At 38.3% G+C, this 27,323-nt stretch overlaps 1 protein-coding gene and 1 long non-coding RNA gene across 2 annotated transcripts; one reads left to right on the plus strand and one right to left on the minus strand.

Moving 5' to 3' along the window:
- Positions 1-850: 850 nt before the first annotated feature.
- On the minus strand, positions 851-26,958 carry LOC108586443. Its single transcript, XR_001903817.3, has 3 exons — positions 26,828-26,958; positions 18,167-18,358; positions 851-1,163 (listed from the first exon to the last, which is right to left on the minus strand). It is a non-coding gene; the product is annotated as an uncharacterized LOC108586443 (long non-coding RNA).
- PCDHB1 (protocadherin beta 1) lies at positions 5,814-9,367 on the plus strand. The gene has a single exon (XM_003900237.5). It carries the CDS (start codon positions 6,105-6,107, stop codon positions 8,559-8,561), a length of 2,457 nt encoding a protein of 818 aa, XP_003900286.2. The 5' UTR covers positions 5,814-6,104; the 3' UTR covers positions 8,562-9,367.
- Positions 26,959-27,323: the final 365 nt, after the last annotated feature.

Genomic DNA, 27,323 nt, shown 5'->3' on the forward strand with positions numbered 1-27,323 from the left:
CAAGCCCAATTATGCAAGCACATTTCAAGGCACAACTTGTTTCTCTCTGTGTATTAGTTTCCTTAGAGCTTCCATAAGAAATGACTACAAATTGAGTGGCTTAAAACAGTGGAATTTTATTCCACTTAAAACAGTGGAATTTTACTCCACAGTTGTGGAGGCTAGAAGTCTGAAATCAAGATGTCAGCAGGGCTCCACTCCCCTTGAAGGCATAGTGGAAGACCCTTCCTTGACTCTACCAAGTTTCTGGTGGTTGTGGGCAATCCTTGTAGCAGCATCAGTCCAACCTCTGTCTCTGTCATCATGTTGCCTTCTTCCCTATGTGTGTCCATGAGTCTTCAAAATCTCTCTCCTTATAAGGACATCAGTCATTGGATTTGGGGCCCACTCTAATCCAGTTTGACTTCATTTTAATTTGATTACATTTGCTAAGACTCTGTTTCCAAATAAGGTCACATTCACAAAGACCAGTGGTTATGATTTCAACATATCTTTCTGGGGGACAAATTCAACCTACAACACTCTTAACATCCCATTGAGGGCCAAAATAACTCATATGGCCAACTCCAGAGTCAAGAGATAAGGAAGTATATTGAACCCAAGGTAAAGTCAAAGCATATCATGCAGCTAAACTCAGCACCGTTGGAGCGGAGAGGTATACATCTCCCATAAAAATTGAGGAAGAGATAACTATTTTTGAATAATGTATGTGCATATATATTATAATGTATTATATAATACAGTAATAGATAAATATGTAAAAGAAAGTGTACAAATGTAGCAAAATTGATAAATCTAGGTGAAGGTAATATGGTCATTTATTATTATATTCAATAAAAACAAATCTGGATTTAGGTAAGGAGCAGCTTTATTTTAAAAAAAAAACTATTACAGACCCTCTGACCACAGAAATCTTCAAATGTCTAAAAATCAAATTTTAAAAAAAGAGTTAAAAAAAAAAGGTGTAAACAGGGCTAGCAGGACGTTTGTATGGGAACAGGGCAAGGGGGGTAGGATGAGCAGGTGGCATGATCAGGGCACTTTAACTGGAGATATGATTTTCCCTCCTGTGGTTGGCTAGTTCTCAGAATAAACTGTTAAGTGGGAGATGTTCTGCTTTTTAGAGCTTGCTCAAGTTTTGGGGCCAGCTGAAGTTCAGGGACCTGTGGGGAGAAGAGAAGCCTTATTACACTTTAGTTAAGGTAAGCCAATGGGTAAGTCATAAGTGATTACGAACACTCTTGTAACTCTTCCAAAACTCTGAAATGTTTCAAAATAAGATTTTTAAAGTTTAAAAGTTAGTACTCAGATACAGTTTTGAAGTGAATTTTTGTTCTCCCAAAACTTCATGATATCCTACTAACTGTGGATTGTCCCTCTTCCCAACATGTAGGTTTTGATCCTGACTTTACAAGCTAAGAGGCTGTAGATTTAGTCTGTGGGCTCCCAATTCTACCTTCACCAGAAAGAATACAGGCTTTAAAAAAACCTGCCACCATGTTTAAAGTTCCTAACATTTTCCAAGGCAAAAGAAAATATTTTGGATTTTAATTCCATCAAGCAGATTTTAATAAATCGCCTAGGGCTAACCAAACAGATCAAGATTCAGAGGAATTGAATTGAAAAGCAGTATTTCTGTGCCTGGCTTACGTCATTTAACATAACGTCCCCCATGTTCATCCATGTTGTGACAAATTGCAGGATTTCCTTCTTTGTGAAGGGTGAAGAATATTCCATCATGTACATATACTACATTTTCTTTAATCACTTACCCACTGATGGGCACTTAGGCTGATTCTATATCTCAGCTATTGGGACTAATGTTGCAATGCATGGGAGTGCTGATATCTCTTCAACATACTGATTTCATTTCCTTTGAAAATATCCCTGGTAGTGGGATTGCTAGATTCTATGGTAGATCTATTTTTAATTTTTTGAGGTCCTTCTATATTGTTTTTCATAAGGGTGTTACCTCATTTATATGTGGAATCTTAAAAAGTTGGTCTCATAGAACTAGAGAGTAGAATGGTGGTTGCTAGGGGCTGGGATGAGGAAGGAGAGGTTGGAGAGCCAAAAGGATACAAAATTTCAGTTAGGAGAAATAAGTCCAAAAGATCTATTGCTCAACATGGTGGCTATAGTTAATAACAACATACTGTATTCTTTAAAAATGCCCAAGACATGGATGTTAAGTATTCTCACCACAAAAATAATAACTATGTGAGGTAATATATATGTTAATTAGCTGAATTTAGTCATTCTACAATATAAATATGCTATAAAATATCATGTTATATATGATTAATATAATTTCTCTATCAATTAAACATAAACTAACAAAAAAGAATATAAAAAAAGAAAAGCAGCATTGCTTATACTTCACCTCATAAGAATTTTTTTTTTTTGAGACAGATACTGACTCTGTCACCCAGGCTGGAGTGCAGTGGTACAGTCATAGCTCACTGTAACCTCAAGTTCCTAACCTCAAGCAATGTTTCCTCCTCAAGTAACTGGGACTACAGGCTTTGTCACCATACTTTATTTATTTATTTATTTATTTATTTATTTATTTATTTATTTATGTAGAGACAAGGGTCTTGCTATGTTATCCAGGCTGGTCTCAAAGTCCTGGCCTCAAGTGATCTTCCTGCCTCAGCCTCCTAACGTACTAGGATCGCAAACTTTAGGCACCACACCCAGCCAAGAGTGTATTTTTTTAACTTACAATTTTTTTAATGAATTATTTTGAAATTGATTGTATTAAGACTTCCTAGGATGTGAGAAGCTTCTGCATAATTTGTGAATCACTAAATAAATATTTCCTTTTAAAAAAACTACCCCAATAGCCTTTTTGATGATGCTAAGTAATATTAGTGGGTGGGTAGTATACTCTATTTTTTTCTATCCAAATTGCTGAAGGCTATTCTCTGTTTATATATGTTGACCAAGAATAAACATCTTTTTTAATGTATTCAAGACTCATAGTCAGAACATAAAGAATAGAAATTAATAGAAAAAGGTTAACAATGCAATGTTAAAAACAGGCAAGAGAACTGAACAAAAACTTTCCAAAAAAGGATATTCCAATGACTACAAATATATTAAATAGTGCCCTACTTCATCAGTAATTAATGAGAAATGCAAATTAATCAATTACATATGAACACAGTCACTCACCAGAATGGTCAAAATTTTAAAAGACTAGTAATTCTAAGTGTTGGAAATAATTCGAACAACTGGAAGTTGCACTGCTGATGAGAATGTAAATCAGTACAACTTCTTTTTATTTTTCTTGAGATGGAGTCTCACTCTGTGGCTCAGGCTGGAGTGCAATGGCGTGACCTCCGCTCACTGCAACCTCCACCTCCCAGGTTCAAGCGATTCTCCTGCCTTAGCCTCCTGAGTAGCTGGGATTACAGGCACGCACAACGATGCCTGGCTAATTTTTGTATTTTCAGTAAAGACAGGGTTTCACCATGTTGGTCAGGCTCGTTTTGAACTCCTGACCTCGTGATTGGCCACCTCAGCCTCCCAAAGTGTTGGGATTACAGGCGTAAGCCACTACGCCTGGCCAGTACAACTTCTGAGAAAGCAGTTTGGTGACATCATGTAAAGCTGAAAAGAGCATACCCTATGATATCAATGCTACTTATATATACTTCTAATATATACTCCCCACAAAAAATATGTGTATACGTGTGCACAAAGTGACATGTACAATGATATGCTACGAGCAGTAGAATAATAAAATAGATAAATGAATTTTGCTGCATTCATACTGAAAAAGACAAAAGCAGTCCATAGGAGCTGGCCTGACACTCAACAGCTAGGCCATAGTGATCTTCTGTTGAACTAAAAATGATTTCATAGGACACCAGTATCAGAGAAGGCCACACTATGACTATGATGGAGCAAGAGGGAAATGAGAGCACATCATAAGTGTGTCTAAATACAGACAAAAAGGAGTATTGTCCAATCCACAAAAATGCCCAAACATCTTTCTGTCCTGGCTAATATTAGTCACTACAGCTTATTTACCAATGACAGCATTAGTCTCACCCCATTCCTCTCACCTTCTACTAAGAATTATCAATATACTCATCATAGAATTAACTCCACTTATAATGGCATCCAATTCAGAGCACCCTGCTTCAAACCTCCCCCAAATCACCTAACACAAGACAAAATGTATGTTCTTTCTAACACCTTTTCACTGAGATGCTCCATGATTCTCTATGGTGTGCAGCTTCCTTTGTTACAATAAGTCAGTAAACATAACTTTGTTCAACTACAGGTGTGTTTCTGATGGTCTCTAGCTAAAGGTCATTGACAATATATTGGAATTTTATATGGCAATGGAAATAAATGAACTAGAGCTAAAGATAACACCAATCTTACATTGAGCTAAAAAATGAGAGAAACAAAATTCAAAGGATTACCTACTGTACACTTTACTTGATATATAGTTTTGTTTTATTTTATTTCCACTCATACTCAAGTAAGATATACAGTTTTCAAAAGAGGCAAAACTAAATTGTTTTAAGGATGCACACTTAAGCCAGGTGTTAAAAATCTGACAGAGATTGAAAGATTCATTAACTCCCTCATGTCAGGATGTAATCAGTGTTCTGTACACTTTCTATTTTCATTCCTTCTTTTTTCCTACTGGAAAATATAATTTAGATTTCTCTTAAGTGGCCATAATTGTATAGCACCTGGGACATAAAATATTGAGCACAAATGAGGAATCAAATGTTTTAGGTAATGAGCACGAGACAGCAGCAGAAGACAAGTTCTAGTTCTTACATTGCCATGAGTAGCTGTATGAATTGGGCAAGTGACTTCGTCACTTTGGGCCTTAGTTTCTTCATCTTTTTTTTTTTTTTTTAAAGTGGAGGATGGGTGAGAAGGAGACTGGATCTCATCTTTCTGAAATGTCTTATTATTCTTAAACATTCTATTATCCTATGATCATAAAGGAAGCTCTCAACAAATATCTCCTATATTTCTAGTAGGCCATTTTCAATATGTGTAAGCAATCATTTTATTTGCTTTAAAATCCAAAACCAAATATTTATCTTCATTTGATTTATTCATTATATTATCTGGGAAGCAGAGCAGTGTACTGATTAAGAGCATAGACTTGGGAGTCAGACAAAATTAAACTGAATTTTATTTCTAACATTTGCTAGGTAGGGGACCTTGACATAACCTCTCCCATCTCACTTTCTTTGTCTTTTTTTTTTTTTTTAAATAATATCTACTTCATATAGTTGTTGAAGTATTAAATAACGCATGTAAATAATTTGTCATAGTTTTAGTACATGGAAATCATATCCAATAGATACTACTGCCATTATAATCATAAGTGACAAGCCAGCTGCTCCCTTTGTGCACGTGTATACAGATATTTTTTTGCGGGGGAGCATATACGTAGAAGTAGCATGATAGCGTAGCGCAAATCAAGAGGCCAGTTGGCTTAGTCCCCTGTAAGTGTACCTACTGGACCTCAAGTTTCTGAAGGAGAATGTCTGTTTGTTCCCTTTCCTTTTCCTACTGACCACTTCCTCCACATTCTCCAGCTCCCTGCCTCATATATTTGGCTTGGGCTTCAGAAGACCCTGCAGGATCCTTGTGCTTCTTTCTTCGTCTCTGGATGGACTGCAGAGTGTGCAGATGTAGCTTAAACTTGTTGCTGTTCGCCCACTGCTTCAGTGGCTCCAGAAAGCGAGCAGATAGAATGACTTCAGCTTGAACGACTAATCTCATTGGCTTCTCAATTCCCAAGGACTTTTTTTTTTTTCCTGAAAGGGAATTAACAGATGAGTCTGTGGTTGCTTTGGCAACAAACTTTCAACCTCTACCTAACTCTCCGGAATGAGAACATACCTATTAATACATTCGCTAGACTGGGGAGTTGAGTCACTCAATGCAAATTTTCTTTCAAGTGCAAAACAGCTTAATCGGCTCAGCTAGCCTTTGATGGTGCTGCGGTTAGAGGCTGGTGAAGCGGAGAGCAACTGTTGCAGTAACCTGTTGCAGAAAAGTGAAAGTATATCCGCAACAGTTGGCTTTGATTGCAGAGAGTGCGCTTGTGAGAAGTGATGGCGGGTGCGCGCGGAAAATCTTTGCAAAGCAGGCAAGTGGGATCTCTTCTTATTTTTCTGTGCGTATCTGTGGGGGGTGCGACAACGATCCGCTATTCAGTGGCGGAGGAAATGGAGAGCGGTTCGTTTGTGGCCAACGTAGCTAAGGACTTAGGACTGGAGGTAGGGAAGCTGGCTGTGCGCGGGGCGCGGCTGGTTTCCGAGGGCAACAAAATGCACTTCCGGCTCCACCGCAAGACAGGAGATTTGTTTGTGAAGGAGAAACTGGATCGGGAGTCACTTTGTGGCAAAGCCGACCCGTGTGTTCTGCACTTTGAAATAATCCTGGTGGAGCCGCTGCAGTCCTTCCGTGCCGAGGTCAGGGTATTTGATATCAATGACAATGCCCCGGTTTTCCTAAACAAGGAGCCGCTTTTAAAGATTCCGGAGAGCACCCCCTTGGGTTCACGTTTTCCTCTGCAGAGTGCCCAGGATCTGGACGTGGGCCTCAACGGTCTCCAAAACTACACCCTTAGTGCCAACGGCTATTTCCACCTGCACACCCGCTTCCGCAGCCACGGGCCTAAATATGCTGAGCTGGTGCTGAACAAACCCCTGGACCGAGAGGAGCAGCCTGAAGTCAACTTGATAATTACGGCGGTGGACGGCGGGTCACCGCCCAAGTCTGGCACAGCTCACATCCGCGTGGTGGTTCTGGATGTCAACGACCACGTGCCCCAGTTCTCGCGACCGGTGTACCCAGCCCAGGTATCAGAGAACAGCCCCAATGGCTCTTTGGTGGCCACGGTGACTGCCATGGACCTAGACGAGGGCACGAACAAAGCGATAACTTACTCTTTAGCTCAAAACCCAGAAGCAATTCTCAAGACGTTTCAGATTGACTCTCAAACTGGAGAGGTTCGACTAAGAGGAACCCTAGATTTTGAAGACATTGAAACATACGACATTGACATTCAAGCTACAGATGGTGGAGGCCTCTCTGCCCACAGCAAAGTCCTGGTAGAAGTGGTGGATGTGAATGACAATCCTCCCGAAGTGATGGTCTCCTCTGTGTCCAGCCCACTCCCTGAAGACTCACCACCACAGACGGTAGTAGCCCTTTTCACTATCAGAGACCGGGACATTCGAGTGGGAGGAAAAGTCACCTGCTTCCTCAGAGAAGACCTTCCCTTTGTAATCAAACCTACATTCGGGAATTCTTACTCGCTGGTCACTGACAGAAGCTTGGATCGGGAGGAGGTCTCAGGCTATAATATCACCCTTGTTGCCATGGATACTGGACCACCTAGCTTATCTGCTGAGACTATGATAGAGGTGCTAATATCTGACGTTAATGACAATCCTCCAATATTTCGGGAAGATTCCTATATCTTGACTGTTCAAGAAAATAATAGTCCTGCAGTTTTTATTGGCCAAGTCCATGCTGAGGATCTTGATTTGGGTGAGAATGCCCAAATAACTTATTCTCTGTTGCCTCCAAAAAATGGAGATCTATCAGTCTTTGCTTACATATCCATAAATTCAGACAATGGAAAGCTCTATGCACTGAGAACCATGGATTATGAGGCCATTCAAGATTTTCAGTTTGTGGTAAAGGCAACTGATGGGGGCTTCCTGTCACTGAATAGCCAAGCTACTGTCAGAGTGGTTGTCCGAGATGACAATGACAATCGTCCAATGATCTTGTACCCACTGCAGAATGGCACCTTGCCCTGCAATGACCTGGTGCCCAGGTCTGCAGAGGCAGGCTACCTGGTAACCAAAGTGGTGGCTGTGGATGGTGACTCAGGTCAGAATTCTTGGCTTTCATATCATCTACTTAAGGCCACTGACCTTGGGTTATTTTGTGTTCAAAGACAAAATGGAGAAATCCGTACATTACGGCAGATATCTGAGAGAGACCCCATGATGCAGAAATTGATCATTCTTGTTCAGGATCACGGCCAACCAGCTCTTTCAACTACTGTCTCACTCAACATCCTGCTGGTAGATGGCTTTTCAGAGCCCTACCTGCAGTTCCAGGATCCAACCAAGCATTCCAGAAAGGTAAATCCATCCACTAAATATTTGGTAATTTCTCTGGCCATCCTCTCCTTTCTCTTTCTCCTCTCTGTCACAGTGATCTTCATTATACATGTCTACCAAAAGATTAAATATAGAGAAAAGTTTACAATTCAAGAGCATTTCTATGATGACTGTAATTTCTCTAACAATCTGGTACAAGGACAAGGCAATGGATCCTTATCCCAGCCTTGTCCATATGAAATGTGTTCAGCCACTGGCACTGGTAATAGTGAGTTTCGCTTTCTTAAGCGCTTTATGCCCAACTTCCCTTTTCCTCATGCCACTGGGGAGATAAAAATGGAGGCTGGCTCCAGTTTGCCTCTAAATTCTGAAAGGAATAAGTCTCGGAGATCAGAGGGCCATGACCAGGTATCTGATGACTATATGTAGCTCCTATTTACAGCCTCAGTGAGAGAAGAGAAGCGGAATTTTATACTTGGTATGCAAAGATGTTTCATCCTCATTAAAACAAAAACTGGTAGTAGATTGCAGCTTTAGCGAAGATAAGAGTACTTAGTTTGGTGAAAATGGAAAACCCAGAGTGAGGCTAGGCTTACTCAATACAAAGCAGTTATCCTGATCCCCAGATCATTTATCTATAACCCTTTCTCCAGTTGGAATTCTGTTTAAAGAAATGTCACCCTCTATAAATGCACATGTGGTAGGAACTTCTGCTTTTCCATCTCTGTGCTAGCAAGTAGTGAATAAGCCATTATTCACATTTCCCCTAGAAGTTCATTGGTCCTGGCCCAGGAAATGCTTAGTTCCATAGAGAGACCCTTTTATTTGCCTCTAAATTATTTTCCAGTAGAAAGTTATGCATGCATAGGGAAGAGAACTACCTTCCCTTTTTAATATATTGGGAAGTGATTAGGTTTGACAAGCAGAGATACAGTTTATTATTCAGGAATCTCTAAATTCTTGTCCATGATGAGTGATTATCTTTGATCAATGCCTTGCCTGCAATCTTTCATAATCATAATCATGGAAATGCCTGGTAAATGGTGGTCTTCCCAAATAATCATGGTGGGAGGAAGGGTGGAGAAAGAAAAGGATTTCATTTATTTGCAAATGTGAGTAAGGGCAGAAATAAGGATAAAAAGATTCAGTTTAGGAATGTTGTCCAAAATCAAATTAGGTGTAGATTTTTTTTTCTTTTTCTTTTTTTTTTTTTTTGAGACAGAGTTTTGCTCTTGTTGCCTAGACTGGAATGCAAAGTCACGATATCGGCTCACTGCAACCTCTGCCTCCTGGGTTCAAGTGATTCTCCTGCCTCAACCTCCTGAGTAGCTGGGATTACAGGTGTGCGCCACCATGCCCAGCTAATTTTTTGATATTTTTAGTAGAGACGAGGTTTCACCATGTTGGCCATGCTGGTCACGAACTCCTGACCTCAGGTGATCCACCCGCCTAGGCCTCCCAAAGCGCTGGGATTACAGTCGTAAACCACTGTGCCCAGCCAGATTTGATTTCTTAACGATTGTTTGGAGCCAGGCAAGTTTCAAATCTCCCTCTTTCATATCCAGATGTCTATCCTTGCAGACCCAGAGAGAATCTATTTGAAAACAGGGAAATGGAGGGTGGATGAGGATAAAAATAAAGTAGGATGGCTGGGCACAGTGGCTCACGGCTGTAATCCCAATTTTGGGAGACGGAGGCAGGCGGATCACCTGAGGTGAGGAGTTCAAGACCAGCCTGGCTAACATGGCGAAATCCTATCTCTACTAAAAATACAAAATTTAGTCGGTCATGATGGCACGTGCCTGTAATCCCAGCTACTCAGAGGCTGAGGCTGGAGAATCGCTTGAACCTTGGAGGTGGAGGTTTCAGTGAGCTGAGATTGTGCCACTGCACTCCACCCTGGGCAACAGAGTGAGACACTGTCTCAAAAAATAAATAAATAAATAAATAAATAAATAAATAAATAAGGCCTGCTGTAGTTAATAAGTGTTACGGAACACTCTAAACTATTTTGTGCCATTAAGTGTACACAACATTTATTGTAAACCATTTTGTAGTTTGTAAATACAAAATAAAAAGACATTAAAATGAAAAAGTTCATTAATACTAATTAAGTGGCATTAAGGAAAGAAACATTTTCACATAGTACCAGATTTGATTGTAAGCCATTTACCTCTCTGAGTATTCTGAAGTTAATACATGCAAACTGAGAAAAAGTGGCATTTTTAGTAAATCATTCATAAAATGAAATGGAGTGGGGAGACAAGTTAGGCTTCTCTTTGATCAACACTGTTTTGCCTTCATAAGCTATTCTGAGCCCTCTCATTCTAAAATAAGCCAATATTAAAACATTAACATATTTCAGGAATTCTCCCAATACTACTAACTGTGCCTTGAAAGTCAAAAGTTTGCTTTAGAGAAGGGCATGGTGGTTCATACCTGTAGTCCCAGCTACTCAGAAGTCTGAAGGAGTGAATTACTCAAGGCCAGGAGTTCAGGGGTGCAGTAAGCTATGGTTGCATTGCTGCACTCCAGCCTGGGCAATAGAGTGAAACCTCATCTCAAAAAAAAAAAAAAAGTGTGCTTTAGTGAGGCTTTAATTTTGTGCCTTATTTTATACAAATTTGTGTAAATTCAGAGTCACTAGAATACATCCTCTTCCTTCCTGCACAGGAGGACACAATGTTTGTACCTGGAATTTTAAGGGTAGAGCATTATCTCTTAAAATACTTCTTAAATATACCAAATCATATTTATTAATATAAACTTCATTCTTGGACTTAATGACTGATACCTAATGGCATCACCTGGCTGTTTACCTGTTGGCCAGGAATACACTAAAATTTAGTGCTGTTATTTTTTAAACATTGGAGATGCTCAGGGCAGAACTGGTGTAACCTATGGCTGCCTTCAATATTAAAATGTTAAAGAATAGATGAAGCAAATGCACTATATCAATGAATTGCTTTTATTTTTAATATTAAATATTTTATATACATTGAGTTATGATTCTGCTGATTTAGAGTAAAGGTCTTCTCGCACAAAACATAGAATAGTGTTCCAGTGTATGTGTGTTCCAATTGGTGAAGGCATGCTGAAATTTCTATTTCCTTTAAATGACAAGGGAGCTAGAATATTTATTTATTTATTTATTTTTTGGAGACAGAGTCTTGCTCTGTTACCCAGGCTGGAGTACAGTAGTACAATCTCGGCTCACCGCAACTTCTGTCTCCTGGGTTCAAGTGATCTTCCTGCCTCAGCCTCCCAAGTAGCTGGGACTACAGGCGTACAATGGAGCCTGCCTTCATGTCAAGGATAGGGAAAGAAAATGGTGTAGATTCATGATTTTAAGACTTTGATATTCAAATAGCAGTGAAGTTCATGAATACATACACACACACACACACACACACACACACACAATGGACAGAATATGTAGATTTGCCAACTTTTTATTTTTTCACATTAAATGAAATAAAACCTACCACTTCACGCCACCATTAGTCCATAAGCGAAATGGCATTTTAATATAAAAATGGTAAGATGGGCCGGGCGCAGTGGCTCACACCTGTAATACCAGTACTTTGGGAGGCTGAGGCAGACGGATCACGAGGTCAAGAGATGGAGACCATCCTGGCCAACATGGTGAAATCCTGTCTCTACTAAAAATACAAAAATTAGCTGGGTGTGGTGGTATGCGCCTGTAGTCCCAGATACTTGGGAGGCTGAGGCAGGAGAATTGCTTGAACCCAGGAGGTGGAGGTTGCAGTGAGCTGAGATCGTGCCACTGCACTCCAGCCTGATGACAGAGCAGGACTCCGTCTCAAAAAAATAATAAAAAAAGGTAAGATAATAATCTCATAAAAGAAACCATCCTTTAAATTTAAAAAATGTATTGATTTAATATAAAAATATTTTGCCACTATTTCTCTTATTTTTGCCTTAGGTGAAAATTTTGTCTCTCTAATCTAATTTTATTTAGACTTCAAGTTCCCAAGAAAATTCCAATCCTACCTGACAACTTAAGAATATATCAATTCACTGAATGTGAAGTAGGCCACTTGTTTTTGGAGAGAACTCTATACACTAGCTGAGATTAAGTCCAGGTCTCCATCAGCAAATTAAGACAAAGAATGTAAATAATTAGGACAATTACTCTTTCCAAAGTGTCGAGTGATATTAGAACTATTTATATGTATTCAAAGCTATGACCCAAGAACTTTGAAAAGTGTCTTGTACAAAAAGGCTTTTTATTAGGAAATAATTCTAGACTTATAAAATTGCAAAAATACTATAGATAGTTCCTGTATATCCTTCACCTAACTTCCCTGAATGCTAACATCTTACATAACCATAGTAGTTATCAAAATTAAGAAATTAACCTTGGCATAATTCTATGAAGTAAACTACAGGCCTTATTCATATATAACAGTTTTCCCCCAATGTCCTTTTTCTATTTAAGGATCCAATCTAGGATCCTGCAAAGCATTTGTTTCCTTTCTCTCTACCACCTGTGACAGTTCCTTACTCTTACCTTACCTATCATGACTTGAGACTTTTGAAGAGTACTAGCCAGTTATTTGTAGAATGCCCCTCAGTTTGGGATTGTTTTCTCATTATTAAACTGAGGTTATGCATTATTGGGAAAAATACTGCAGAAATGATATTGTATCCTTTTCAGTGTATCATGTCAGCAGGTATGTGATGCCAATGTCATACTACTGGTGATATTAATCTTTTTTTCTTTTATTGTGGTAAATAACTTAGAAAATGTACCATGTTAGCCATTTTTAAGTATGTTAGCCATTTTTCAGTAATGTTAAGGTGATGCTAACTTTGATCGCTTGGTTAACATAATGTCGGCCATGTTTCTCTATTATAAAGTTACTTTTTTCTCTTTGTAATTAATAAATACTTGGGGGGTTATACTTTGAAACTATGCAAATATCATGTTTCTGCTTAAACCAATTTTAGTATCCATTGCTAGATATTTCCTGTGGCAATTAATATTGTGGCATTCTAATGGTGATTTACTATTTCTCTAATTCCTTTTACATTAATTAAAATTCTTCTGGAAGGAAAACTTGTTACTTTTCCCCCCACTTATTTAGTTAGTTATTTCTTTACATAAGGACACCTGGATATCTCCTCTATTATTTGGGTTACAAACTAATCCTATCATTTACTTTGTTGTTCAGCAAACCCTTTTATCTGAGATGAAGAACAGATTTTTAAGACTGGAATTATCCATGTAGAATACATTTTTATCAAAATTAGTATTTCTTTGTAACTCTACATGTTAGATTATTTTAAACAATCATAAAGTAAGCCCATTAAGGTTTATGCATAAAGTTTTAACTTTAAATGAAAATTATACTAGCATTTTAAATTAGTCATAAATTTTAAAATAGATATAAACTGAAAAATTTAAAATTTATTATGCAGACATGTTTATATAGTTTAAGCTATGTATACTGGAGATGCTATTTAAAAATAGACTTATATGCTGAAATTAGACTTTCAGATATACAAGAAATGGAATTGGTCTGTCTGATTTTATGTAATTCTCCTAAAAATAAATAACTAATTTCTTTATCAAGTCTGTGCACTTTTTATTGTTTTCCATTTAGTGATGATTTGTCTTGTTCTTGGAAGCATAATTCATTCATATGATTCTCCCATATAAATAACTATTTTCTGTAGAGTTTAATATCTTCGAACTATGTGACTAATTGGACATTCATTCTTCAACCAAAAGTTTGACTTCATTTTCAAATATATGTAACACCTTTAAAAAACATTATTAAAGTATTTGTTGTGTTTATATAACACTGAAACAGGCGGGCATGGTAGCTCACGCCTGTAATCCCAACACTTTGGGAGGCCAAGGTGGGGAGATCACCTGAGGTCAGGAGTTCGAGACCAGCCTGGCCAACATGGTGGAAACCCCTCTCTACTAAAAATACAAAAATCAGCCAGGTGTGGTGGCTCATGCCTGTAGTCCCAGCTACTTGGGAGGCTGAGGCATGAGAATTGCTTGAACCCGGGAGGCGGAGATTGCAGTGAGCTGAGATCATGCCACCGCACTCCAGCCTGGGCAACAGAGTGAGACTCAGTCTCAAAAAACAAACAAAAAAACCCCCAAAACAAACAAAAAACCCACTGAAACGAATGTTAAAAAGTGAAAGTAACAAAGGGTTTCTGGTCAAGCTGGTGAAGTAAGTTTATGCTTCTGTGTACCATACTCTGCTCTAAATATAGTAGTAACAGGTAAAAATTTTAAAAAATGTGACCAGGTATGGTGGCTCGCGCCTATAATCTCAGAAGGCCACGGCAGGTGAATCACCTGAGGTCAGGAGTTCGAGACCAGCCTGACCAACATGATGAAACCCTGTCTCTACTAAAAAAAAAAAAATGCAAGGCCAGGCATGGTGGCTCATGCCTGTAATCCCAGCACTTTGGGAAGCTGAGGCGGGTGGCCAAGGTCAGGAGTCCGAGAACAGCTTGGCCAACATGGCAAAACCCTGTCTACTAAAAATACAAAAATTAGCTGGGTGTAGTGGCATGCACCTGTAATCCCAGCTACTCAGGAGGCTGAGGCATGGGAATTGCTTGAAGCCAGAAGGCAGAGGTTGCATGAGCCGAGATCACGCCACCGCACTCCAGCCTGGGCGACAGAGCGAGAGTCCATCTCAAAAAAAAAAGTGGAACAGACATAAAGTGGTGAGCGGGGATAAAATCCTTGGATTTTCAAGCTATCGGGATGGGAAGTTGGCATTGGTTACCATTAGTTTGGCTCTTATGATCTCTCAGGAACAAAATGTTCACCATGAAAAATGGAGAATAAAAGCCAGCGTCATTGGTTAGAGTCAAGAGGTAGGATGGGTCAAGATAGGTTGAAAAGCCATTGCCAAAAAATTCCTGAAACTGTATGTTATGGTATGTTGCAGGCCTGTGAAGGCTGGAGGACACAGAAACAACTTTCAGAATATGTACTAGGCTCTGTAGCCAACAGACTTAATGTAGTCATCTGTACCATTTGCAGTATCATGTTGGGTCAGAAGCCCAAATCATTACTATACAACCTGATTCTAGACCATGCCCAGGGTCTGGGAAATGAACATAAGTAGAGAGAGGAATGAAAAGGAAAACATTTTCAAAAAGTGTCGTTCAAAATAAAACTGTTTAAGATGCTTGCAGAGATGAATTTAGAAGTTACACCCACAAAAGATAGTAAATTATGAGATAAAAAAAGACTAAAATAAAGAATGGATTCATATAAATATAGCCAACCAGAAATTTTAGAAAAGAAACTTATTCACTGTAATCAAAACCTCAATAGATAGTATAAACTTTAGTCTGGAAGCTAATGAAGACTAAATTAGTAAATTGGTATGTAACTATGGAATTATATATGGACACATGGATATTTATTATTTAGGTTATAATCCAATTCTATCATTTATTTTGTTGTTCAGTAAACCCTTTTATCTGAGATAAAGGAAGATTTTTAAGATCTGCCCAAGAACACACAACAAAAAGATTAAAATTATGAAAGAGTATTTAAAAGATGTTATCTACTGTGATAAACCACACTGAAACTTAAAGGCATAGAACAGACATATTATGCTCATGGACTCCATGGGTCAGGAATTCAGACAAGGCCCAATGGGAATGAATTGCCTCTGCTCTATGATGCCTGAGGCCTCAGGTAGAAAAGCTCAAAGGCTGCGAGTGACATAGTGGCAGCGAGCTAGTATCATTTGGAGGTGACCTCTCTTCCATGATTGATGCTGGCAGTGAACCATAATAATTGCATATATCCTATGTGGCCTTTAAAACATGGTGGCTGGGTTACAAGAGCAAGTGTCACTTTCCCCATGCTTTCCATTGGTCAAACAGTCACAGAGACCAAATTCAAGATGAGGGGACATATGTTCTACCTCTTGAATAAAGGAGTGGTAAAGAATTTGGGAAAAGATTTTAAAGCTGCCATAGGAGACATGGAAGATAGATGGAAAAACTGTAATATAGGTCCCAGAGATATTCCAGAAGAAGAATGGAGGAAATGACAGAGAAGAGAAATATACTGTTTCTGGTTCATGTCAAGACGGCAGATTAGCATGGGTTACAGATACCACAAGAGCAGTCATGGAGGAACCATACATTGAAACATTATAGAACTTAGGTGGTTGGGCACAGTGGCTTATGCCTGTAATTCTAGCACTCTGGGAGGCTGAGGCAGGTGGATCACATGAGGCCAGGAGTTCGAGACCAGCTTGGCCAACATAGTCAAACTCCATCTCTACTAAAAATCCAAAAATTAGCTGGGTGTGGTGGTGCTTGCCTGTAGTCCCCATTACTTGGGAGGCTGAGGCAGGAGAATCGCTTGAACCCGGGAGGCGGAGGTTGCAGTGGGCTGAGATCGTGCCACTGCACTCCAGCCTGGATGACAGAGGGAGACTCCATCTCAAAAGAAAAAAAAGAAAAAAAAATTAGGGTAATATTTTTGTGCTTTAAGGGTAGAAAATGATTAAACAACAGCCAAAAAGTACATATTATAAAGCAAAAAGTTGTATATATTTACTTCAACATTTATGATTTCTGCTCAAAGATGGACATAATAAAAAAAAGTAAGAGGCAGATGGCATAATGCAGAAAATATTTCCAATGTCTAAAACCAACAAAAGATTGACATTTAGAACTCACAAAAAACCCATGCAAATAAATATTTAAAAGATAGTCAAATGCTATAGAAAATAGAAAAGAGCATAGGAAGAAATGCCCAAACTCATGAATAATCACATACATACAAATTAAAATAAAATAACTTTTATATTCAGCAAAATGAAAAAGAAATACAAAGCTAGAAAATGCCAAGTGCTGGCAAGGATGTGAGGTAATGACATCTTATACACATCTGAAGGAAATAGCTACTAGTACAGTAACTTTGGAAAGCATTCTAGAAGTATTTAATGAAAATAAATGTATCCAGATTCTGTATAAATGTATCAAAGAACTTCTTACACTGACTTGTAAGGAAATATATACAATGAGTCCATCATGGACTTGTTTGTAATAGCTGGGTACTGAGTTAAATGTAGTTGTCCAACAACAGGAAAAAGAAAGAGTAAATGGTAATGGTAATGTACACTATTGAATGTCACACAGAGGTCATATGCAATACACTTGATGTTCAAAAACAATGTAACTAGATCTCAAAAACACGATTCGAGTTTTTTAAAAAACTAGAAATGGAATAAGAAACTTAAAATGCCCCCCTGGTATTGAACGTATTTTACAGGGACAAAAACAACAAAACAATATTTTGTAAGCATAAACATACATTTAAAGACACATATTAAACATATAGGCTAAGTATGTAAATAGAGAAACAGGAGTGCTGAAAGTTAGGGGAAAATGAAGTATAAAATAAGGGGATTCCTGCACAGACCAAAGTTGATAATGTACTCTAAACTGAGAAATACAATTAACCATCTGCACCTGGGATTAAAAAGAAAAAGAATGTGTTACTTCCAAACAAGCAGAATAAAAAAGAAAGAAAACTTAATCGAGTAAAAAGCAGGAAAGTAGAGAAAAAGCCCTAGAAGACTGAAAGTACAAAACAATATTAGAAAAATAAATTCAAATTTATCAGTAATCACAATAAGGACAAACAGTTCGTTTTATGTATGTATGTATGTATATATGTACATATAGAGAAATGGTCTTTCTATGTTTCCCAAGCTGGTCTTGAACTCCTGGCCTCAAGCAATACTCAGTCTCCCAAGTTCATTTATGAAAAGACAAAAATATCACATTGAACTAAAAATAATACAGTTAAATGCTTTTTACAAATGACATAGCTAAAACTTTAAAACACTGTTTATCCATTTTCTGCTTGCTGTTTTAACAAACTACGACAAATGTAGTAGCTTAAAACACCACATATGTATTATCTTACAGTTATGTAGGTCAGAAGTCTGACACAAGTCTCACAGGGCTAAAAACAACATGTCTGCAATAATACATACCTTTCTGGAGGTTTTATAAGAGTCTCTTTTCTTGACATTTCCAGCTTCTGGAGACCTCCTTCCTTCATCTTCAAAGCCACCAATGTTGCATCTCTCTATACCTTTCTTTCATATTCACATATCCACCTCACTCTGTCACTCTCCTCTCTAGCCTCTCTTCTAATCTTCATGACCCTTGGGATTACACTGCACCTAGCAGGACAATTTAGGAAAATCTCCCTATTTTAAGGTCAGTTGATTAGTAACCTTAATTCCATGTACAACCTTAATTCCCTTTGCCATGTAACATAACATTCACAAGGCCCAAGGATTAGGATGTAGACATCTTTGAGGGCTATTATTCTGCCCATCACCCAGTAAAATGAAAGTAAAGACATGGAAAACAAACGTATATAATACTAAATATGAATATCAGTTATCAGAATATCAATATCTGAAAACCTGTATGAATATCAGAAAAAAGTCCTAATGGCAAAAAGCATTATAGGACAATTCTGCAACTAAATGTATCTAATATAACTTCAACATTTATAAAGCAAACAGAAGGTTTTTTTTTTTTTTTTTTTTTTTTGAGACGCTGTCTTGCTCTGTTGCCCAGGCTGGAGTGCAGTGGGGCCATCTTGGCTCACTGCAACCTCCGCCTCCCAGGTTCAAGTGATTCTCCTGCCTCAGCCTCTTGAGTAGCTGGCCACCACGCCTGGCTAATTTCTGTATTTTTAGTAGAGATGGGATTTTGCCATGTTAGTCAGGCTAGTCTCAAACTCCTGACCGCAGGTGATCCATCCATCTCAGCCTCCCAAAGTGCTGGGATTATAGGTGTGAGCCACCGTGCCTGGCAAACAGATTTAAAATAAAAATTGGTGAGCCTGATATGCCTAATGTAAATGATGAGTTAATGGGTGCAGTACACCAACATGGCACATGTATATATATGGAACAAATATGCACATTGTGCACATGTACCCTAGAACTTAAAGTATAATAAAAAAAAATTGGTGAGTCCATAATCATATGTGGGGTTTTAAACATACCTACTTGTTCCTGTATTTGATAGATCAACCAAATAGAAAATAGCTAGGAAATCCAAATTTGGATTTGAATAATTCAAGGAATGGGCTTGGTCTAAAAGATACATATAGGGAGAGAACCCTATGCTCTACAGTTTAAATATCCCCATTATTTTAAATACACATAACATTTTAAAATAAGATGACAACATACTAGATAATAAAATAAATCTAACAGACACCAATAATTTATAAGGACAACATCCTTTCCCTCCTTCCTTCCTTCCTTCCTTCCTTCCTTCCTTTCCTTTCCTTTCCTTTCCTTTCCTTTCCTTTCCTTTCTCTCTTTCTTTTCTTTCTCTCATTCTCTCCCTCTCTCTCTTTCTCCTTCTTTCTTTCTTTGAGACAGAGTCTCACTCTGTCGCCCAGGCTGGAGTTCAGTGGTGTGATCTTGGCTCACTTGGCTCACTGTAACCTCCACTTCCTCGGTTCAAGCGATTCTCCTGCCTCAGCCTCTCGAGTAGCTGGGATTACAGGCATGCGCCAGGACACCCGGTTATTTTTAGTAGAGACGGGGTTTCACCATGTTGGCCAGGCTGATCTCGAACCCCTGACCTCAAGTGATCCGCCTGCCTCGGCCTCCCAAAGTGTTGGGATTACAGATGTGAGCCACCACACCCGGCCAAGGTACCATCTTTTGACCTCAATTTAATTAAATTAGAAATCAATAATTAAAAATCATAAACCTCCCATGTAAAGTTTTAAAGCTTAAACCCGAAGAAAATAGTTTATAATGAAAATCTGAAAATATTTCCTGAGTGATAATGAAAATGCTACATACCAAAACTTGGAAGATGCAACTAAAGTGCTACTTAGAAATATGTACTGTTAAATGATTCTATTATAAAGGAATCTTTATATATGTAATTATGGCTGAAGCAGGGCTTATGACTGTAATTCTAACACTTTGGGAGGCTGAGGAGGGCAGATGGCTTGAGCCCAGGAGTTTGAGACTAGCCTGAACAACATGGCAAAACTCTGGCTGTACAAAAAGTATGAAAATTATCCAGGCATGGTGGTGTGTGTTTATAGTATCAGCTATTCTGGAGGCTACCGTGGGAGGGTGAAGGGAGTCCAGGAGGTTAAGGCTGCAGCAAGCTATAATCATGCCATTGCACTCCAGACTAGGTGACAGAGGGAGACCCTGTCTAAAAAAAAAAAAAAAAAAAAAAGATAATTATGTGATTGAGAAAAGAAAAAAAGGCATAAGTAAATAATATTTGGAATAGACAAAACTAAAGATATAGCAGAGATTGGGCTGGGCATGGTGGCTCATGCCTGTAATCCCAGCACTATGGGAGGCTGAGGTGGGCGGATCATGAGGTCAGGAGTTCAAGAATAGCCTGGCCAACATGGTGAAACCCCATCTCTACTAAAAGTACAAAAATTAGCTGGGCGTGGTGGTATGCGCCCGTAATCCCAGCTACTCAGGAGGCTGAGGCAGGAAAATCACTTGAAACCAGAAGGCAGAGGTTGCAGTGAGCTGAGATTGCACCACTGCACTCCAGCCTGGTCAACAAGAGTGAAACTCTGTCTCTCAAAAAAAAAAAAAAAAAAAAAGATATAGCAGAGATTAACAATTCAAAAGAAAACCTATGAACAACTCTATGAAAATGAATATCCTGGAAAAACTGGTTGAAGAAAAATAGTAAAATTGTATAGACTTAATCCAATTAAAATAACTGAATCAGTAGTTAAGTATGTACCACACACATTTCCAGGGAGGAGAGTGGGCTCAAAAGGTCTCTCTCTCTCTTTTTTAAATTATTTTATTTTATTTATTTATTTATTTATTTTTTAAAGACAGAGTCTCACTCTGTTGTCCAGGCTGGAGGCAGTGGTGCCATCTTGGCTCACTGCAACCTCTGCCTTCCGGGTTCAAACAATTCTCCTGCTTCAGTCTCCCAAGTAGCTGGGATTATAGGCACATGCCACCACGCCTGGCCCTTTATTTTATTTTATTTTATTTTATTTTATTTTTAGTAGAGACAGGGTTTTGCCATGTTGGCCAGGCTGGTCTTGAACTCAAGTGATCCACCTGCCTCAGCCTCCCAAAGTGCTGGAATTACAGACATGAGCCACCATGCCTGGCCTCAAAAGATTTATCCAGCAAGGTGTGGTAGCTCACCCTGTAATCCTAGAACTTTGGGAGGCCAAGGTGGGAGGACTGCTTGAGGTTAGGAGTTCAAGCCTTGCCTGGGCTGCACAGTGAGACTATCTCTAAAAAAAAAAAAAAAAAAAAAAAATTTTTTTTAATTAGCCAGGTATAGTGGTGCACACCTATAGTCCTAGCTACTAGGGAGGCTGAGGCCAGAGGACTGCTTGAGCCTAAAAGTTTGAAGTTGCAGTGAGCCATGATTATTCTACTGTGCTCCAGCCTATGTGACAGAGTGTGACATGTGACCCTGTCTCTCTCTCTCTCAAAAAAAGTTTTTATTTATATTAAAGGAACAAATTTTTTTTATCTTAGATCATCTGTCCCAGGTATTAGAAAAAGTAACATTCCTGTTATGCAGAAAATGATTAGCATGGGTAGAGCAGTGTCAGAAAAAATCCAGCTAAAGTAGAAGGTTTAAATAAGATCCCGAGTCTCAAAACATAATATGAAAAAGTCCAGATTTCAATTTAAAAAATCACTTGTCATCCCAAGAACTAGGAAGATCTCAAAGTGAATGAAAAAAAAAAAAAAAAACAATTGAGAGATGCCAACACGAAGATGAAAGAAATATTAGAATTGTCTGACAAGGATATTAAAGAGGCCACCATAAAAATGCTTTAGTAAACAATTGCAAACATGTTTGAAACAAATTAAGAACTAGAAAGCCTCAATAAAGAATAGAAAGTCTCTCTTGGTCAGTAATGTCTAGGCCAAAAAAAAAAATTAAATAAATAAGTCTCAGCAAAGAAATAAAAGAACTGAAATACACTATAATCAAAACTGAAAAGCTTAATAGATATGTTCAACAGTAGAATAAAGGGGACAGAAGAAAGAATTAGTTAATCAGAGATAGAACAAAAGAAATGATTCAATCTGAACAAACAAATAACAGACTGAAAAATAATGAACAGAACATCAGGGATTTGTAGTAGAATAATTAAAGATCTAATATTTGTGTCACCAGAATTAGAGAAGGAAAGGATAATGAAGATGGGGCTGAAAAGTACTTAAAGAAATAATGAGTGAAAATCTCCCTAAATTTAGCAAAAGACAAACCTGGATGTTCAAGAAGCTGAGCAAATCTCAAATAGGATAACCCTAATAAATCCACACCAAGACACACTGTAGTCAAACTTCTGAAAATTAAGACAAAGCAAACTCTTGAAAGCAGCCACAGAAAAGTAACGTGTTACTTCTAGGGGGAAAACAATTTGAATGGCAGAAGACTTCTCATCAGACACCATGGAGGCCAAAGGATGTAACTCAATTTTTTAGGGGCTGAAAAAATAGGACTGTCAATGAAGAATCTCATACCCACTGGAAATATTCTTCAAGAATAAATGAAATCAAGACATTATCAGATGAGGGAAAACTAAGAGAATTTGTTATCAGTTGACCTTCTCTAAAAGAATGGCTAAAAAGGAAGTTATCTAAACAGAAAGGATGTCATTTAAAAAGGAATACAGGAACATTATGAAAGAAGAACACAGTAAGCAAAAAAATAGGTGAATACAATAGGCTTTATTCTCCTCTTGACTTTTCTAAATTATGCTGAAGCAAAAATTGTAAGACTGCCTAATATGGCTGTAAATGTATGTAGAGGGAATAAGACAATTATACATGGGGAAGTAAAGGGAAAAAAAGAGGGGATATTGCTATACTACACTCAACTGGGTGAAATCATGACATAAACAGAATATGATAAATTATCTGTATATAATGTGATACCTAGAATAGCCACTAAAAAAGCCATATAAGATGATATACTCAAAAACGTTATAGACACATCAAAATCATATTACCTCATAAATCATGTCCTTTGTAGCAACATGGATGCAGCAAGAGGCCATTATCCTAAGGGAACTAACTCAGGAACAGAAGACCAAATACTGCACATTCTCACTTATACTCATTAAACGATGAGTACACATGGGTACAAAGAAGTGAACAATAGATACTAGGGCCTACTTGAGGGTGGAGAGCATGAGAAGGAGGAGGATAAAAAAACTACTACTGCTACTGTGATTATTACCTGGGTAACAAAAGATTCTGTACACCAAACACCTCAGCAACACACAATTTACGTATACAACAAATTTGCACGTGTACTCCTGAACCTAAATTTAAAAGAAAAGAAAAAAAAATCACGGTGTACTAGGCAACCAAATAATAAGAAAATTTATTTTTAAAAGTTGGCTGGGCGCAGTGGCTCATGCCTATAATCCCAGCATTTTGGGAGGCCGAGGCGGATGGATCACCTGAGGTGCAATATGCTTTCAGCACAAAATTTTGTGTCAATTTGATCCTCTCTAATTGCCATAGATATTTGGTTGATCTAATTATACATAAATTTGAAAGGAATTTGAAAATTTAGTCTTGAAAATAAAATCCACAAATATACACTTCCACCTCTAAACAGTCACTAAATACATGAGGAACCATAAAGGAACCTCCAATTTCCCTCTAAAATCCCTGCTTGCTATTTATACAAACAAATAGAAAAATAAAATTTAATAAAAATAAAGAAAAAATGTCTCGCAAAATATCCAAATTTGAACTCAATGAAGTACTAGGACTTCAGTGACTTTTGGTTGAAGCCTTTGCACTCCCAGTAAACCCCATAAAAACACATTTTCTCTAGTGTGCATACAAAACTCAGAAAAAGAGTTTCCCTTCTTCCTGACATTTCAGTTAACACTGCACTTCTTTGACCTCAAAATAGTTTCAGAGTGAAATATCCCTCGGCCTTAGGAGAATATGAGAAAAGCCTGTTCCTAAACATTAAACTTAATTATAATTCATTGCTCCCTTAGTAAATAAGCAGACTTCTTTTGTAATCAAATGAGCTCTCAGAGAACTCAATATAAAACCTCTTAACGTACTAGTCAATTGGACTTTCATTGACCTCTCAACATTTCTAAATTGGGCTTCCATTCACCCCCCATTTTTTCCTAGCAAAATCATAAACAATACCACTATTGTGAATTTCAAGATAGTATTTTTAAAAACACAAGAAAGCCTCATAATACTTTAAGGTCAATGGGGTGACTCAGCCTGTAATCCCAGCAGTTTGAGAGGCCTAGGTGAGTGGATCCGTTGAGAGCAGGAGTTGGAGAACAGAGAGAGACCGTGTCTCAAATTTAAAAAAAAATTTTTTTTGGAACAACTAAACGGTAATAGAAAACCCCAGAGTACTCAAAAGGCACACAGTCACAAATCTGTTTATTTAGATTATGCTTCATAAGCCCTGCAAAATCTTAAAAACCTCTATTTTGCTTCCAAATAAAACTATTCATCTCACGTAACAAATGAGATATGAAGGAAAAAATTCAACTGATCTTCAGTTGAATACTTGTCAACCTTAAATTGTGACTGACAAGGTAGCTTGAATTTTTTCTCTATATATTTGCACACACAGTATGCACAGCTTTACACAAGGGAAAACAGCAATAGAATTTGAATAAATAACGGAATAAAGGAACAGAAGAAGAAATTATACTCAATAGAATGTCAACATGCTTAATTAAAAGTGCTGTTTTTGTTCAAATATACCTGGATTCTCTTCCGTGAATTTACATTTAAGTAATCAATATGCACCAAGTATTATGCTAGTATCTGGAGAACCTGAAACGTATTTTACTTGACCAAATCTGAACACTGATTTTGTTTAATTAGGAGAGAGAAGTGGTACTGTCAGACAATACCTCATGTTAGAAAAAAAAAATCAGCTCTAGAAAAAAAATGATTCTGAATTTACTTTAAGTAGGTATTTATTTTTAAATTGCTATTTTATGGGAATCTAGGCTTTTCTTGTTTTGGATGTCTTTTTAATATGGTCCTTAACATAACCTACCTAGTGAATTGCACCTATTCAGAAATATTTAATCTACTTTTATCTTCAGTGTTAAAATAATAATTCTTAGTCTACTATTTTGCACTTAGTATTCACTAAATAAACTTGAATTAATTCCCACTTGTGTTGATTTATACAGTTCAATTGTAGCTATTTGTACTTGCTTCTTTATGGAAGACCATCTATATAAACAAATATATACACAAAAATATTTTTGTAAATAAAACCACCTTACTTCCTAAGACACCTTCTGATTGTGATATTATAGGTGTATAGTTTAGAGGAAAATTATCTTGTTTTCATCTTAATAATCCAGTTTCCCTTTGTACATGGTTACATTCACTGGTGAGTTGCCAACTGATCTCTTTTTCTGTACTCAGTCACCTGACCTTACTCTACGCTGAAAATGGAAAAAGAATCAATGCAAAGTAGAAAACTGGGAGAAGCCGAGAAAATCCAAAAGAGAATGAAAAGCTGAGGAAAGAGTAGTTTGCTCTACCTACGCAAACTACTTTCGACAATTATTATTCAGAAAAATAATTTTCTGTACCAGCAGTTCAGCAAGTACACCTTCTTGAAAGTTTTCTATTAAAACCTTCAATTAACCTGAACCAGCCTCAGGATAATTCTTCCTAGATGCTCCAGCCTGTCTGTTCAACCTACCCAGATTTACTCTCTTTTTTCTCCAACCTTTGCCTGTGCAAACAAACCAGTTCTCAACATCTAGTTTTTTACCTTGCTGCTCCATATCACACGAAACACTCACACGTAATATTTCCACTTCAGAAGCCAGAATTAATATACTTTCAGATGTAACTAGCACAATCAGCCCACGTATACAGTTACTAACCTACCCTTGCAAAGTAACCTACAGAAATAAATTAACTGGGTTGTGTAATTTCCTAACTCGGAGTATTTCAATTCCATTCAGAAAACTGCCTCAAATTACACTTTACATATGGAAGGAGGGCTCTTCAAATGTATGCATTTTAAAACGATCTTTATGCCACTTGTAGTTTTACCCCTATTCATGCCCCGCCCCCTCTTTTTTTTTTTTGTCTTAACATGATCAAAACGCTGTGATCCCAGCAAACGAAAGAGCATTCAGATCAGCTGATGAGGGCAATGCAAAACAGTCGCAGCTATCCCATCCCCGGAATGTGCCAGAAATAGTAAAGAAATATTCCAGCCGGGCGCGGTGCTCACGCCTGTAATCCCAGCACTTTGGAAGGCCAAGGCGGGTGGATCACAAGGTCAAGAGATCGAGATCATCCTGGCCAACATGGTGAAACCCTGTCTCTACTAAAAGTACAAAAATTAGCTGGGCGTGGTGGCGCCCGCCTATAGTAGTCTCCATACTGGGAGAAAGCTGGAGACAGGAGATCACTGAACCCAGGAGGATGCAGTGAGCCGAGATAGCCATCGCATCTCCAGCCTGGCGACAGAGCGAGACTCCATCTCAAAAAAAAAAAAAAAAAGAATTAGAAGAACTGTTCCAGCCTAAAAAGGGGAAAAGATCCAAATAAAATCTTCACATATCCCTTTCCTTCCTTTTCCTCCTCTTTCAGTTCGGCTTTGCTTACACAAGAAACAGCTGCCTCCCCTTGCGGAAGTCGGAAGCCAAGCGCATTTCAAAACAGCTTCTGTAGCCGCAATTTGTCTTAGGCTCTTACAGAACAGATTTCAAAACATCGGCTAAACTTAGGTATCAATTGGTCGCTCAGTTAGTGCAGTAGGCAGGAACACTAGAAAGTTCGTTGACTCCGCTAAGACCGAGACGACCGGAAGTCGCTGTGACCAGCACTTCCGGTACCGGCCCTAAAATCGGTCCTACCAGAAGGAAGATGAAGTGAGGCCAGTAGACTGCTCAGGATTCCTGGAGTCACTCCTTATAGAACCGGCTTTCTCCTGATGTACACTGGGAAATGGGAATTTTTGAGACGGAGTCTCGCTCTATCGCCCAGGCTGGGGTGCAGTGGGTCGATCTCAGCTCACTGCAAGCCCTCCCCGGGTTAACGCCATTCTTCCTGCTCCTCAGCTCTCGAGTAGCTGGTGCTGCCAGGCTACTCGGCCCACCTC

Source organism: Papio anubis, chromosome 5 (genome assembly GCF_008728515.1).
Source record: "Papio anubis isolate 15944 chromosome 5, Panubis1.0, whole genome shotgun sequence".
NCBI classification, from domain to species: Eukaryota; Metazoa; Chordata; class Mammalia; order Primates; family Cercopithecidae; genus Papio; species Papio anubis.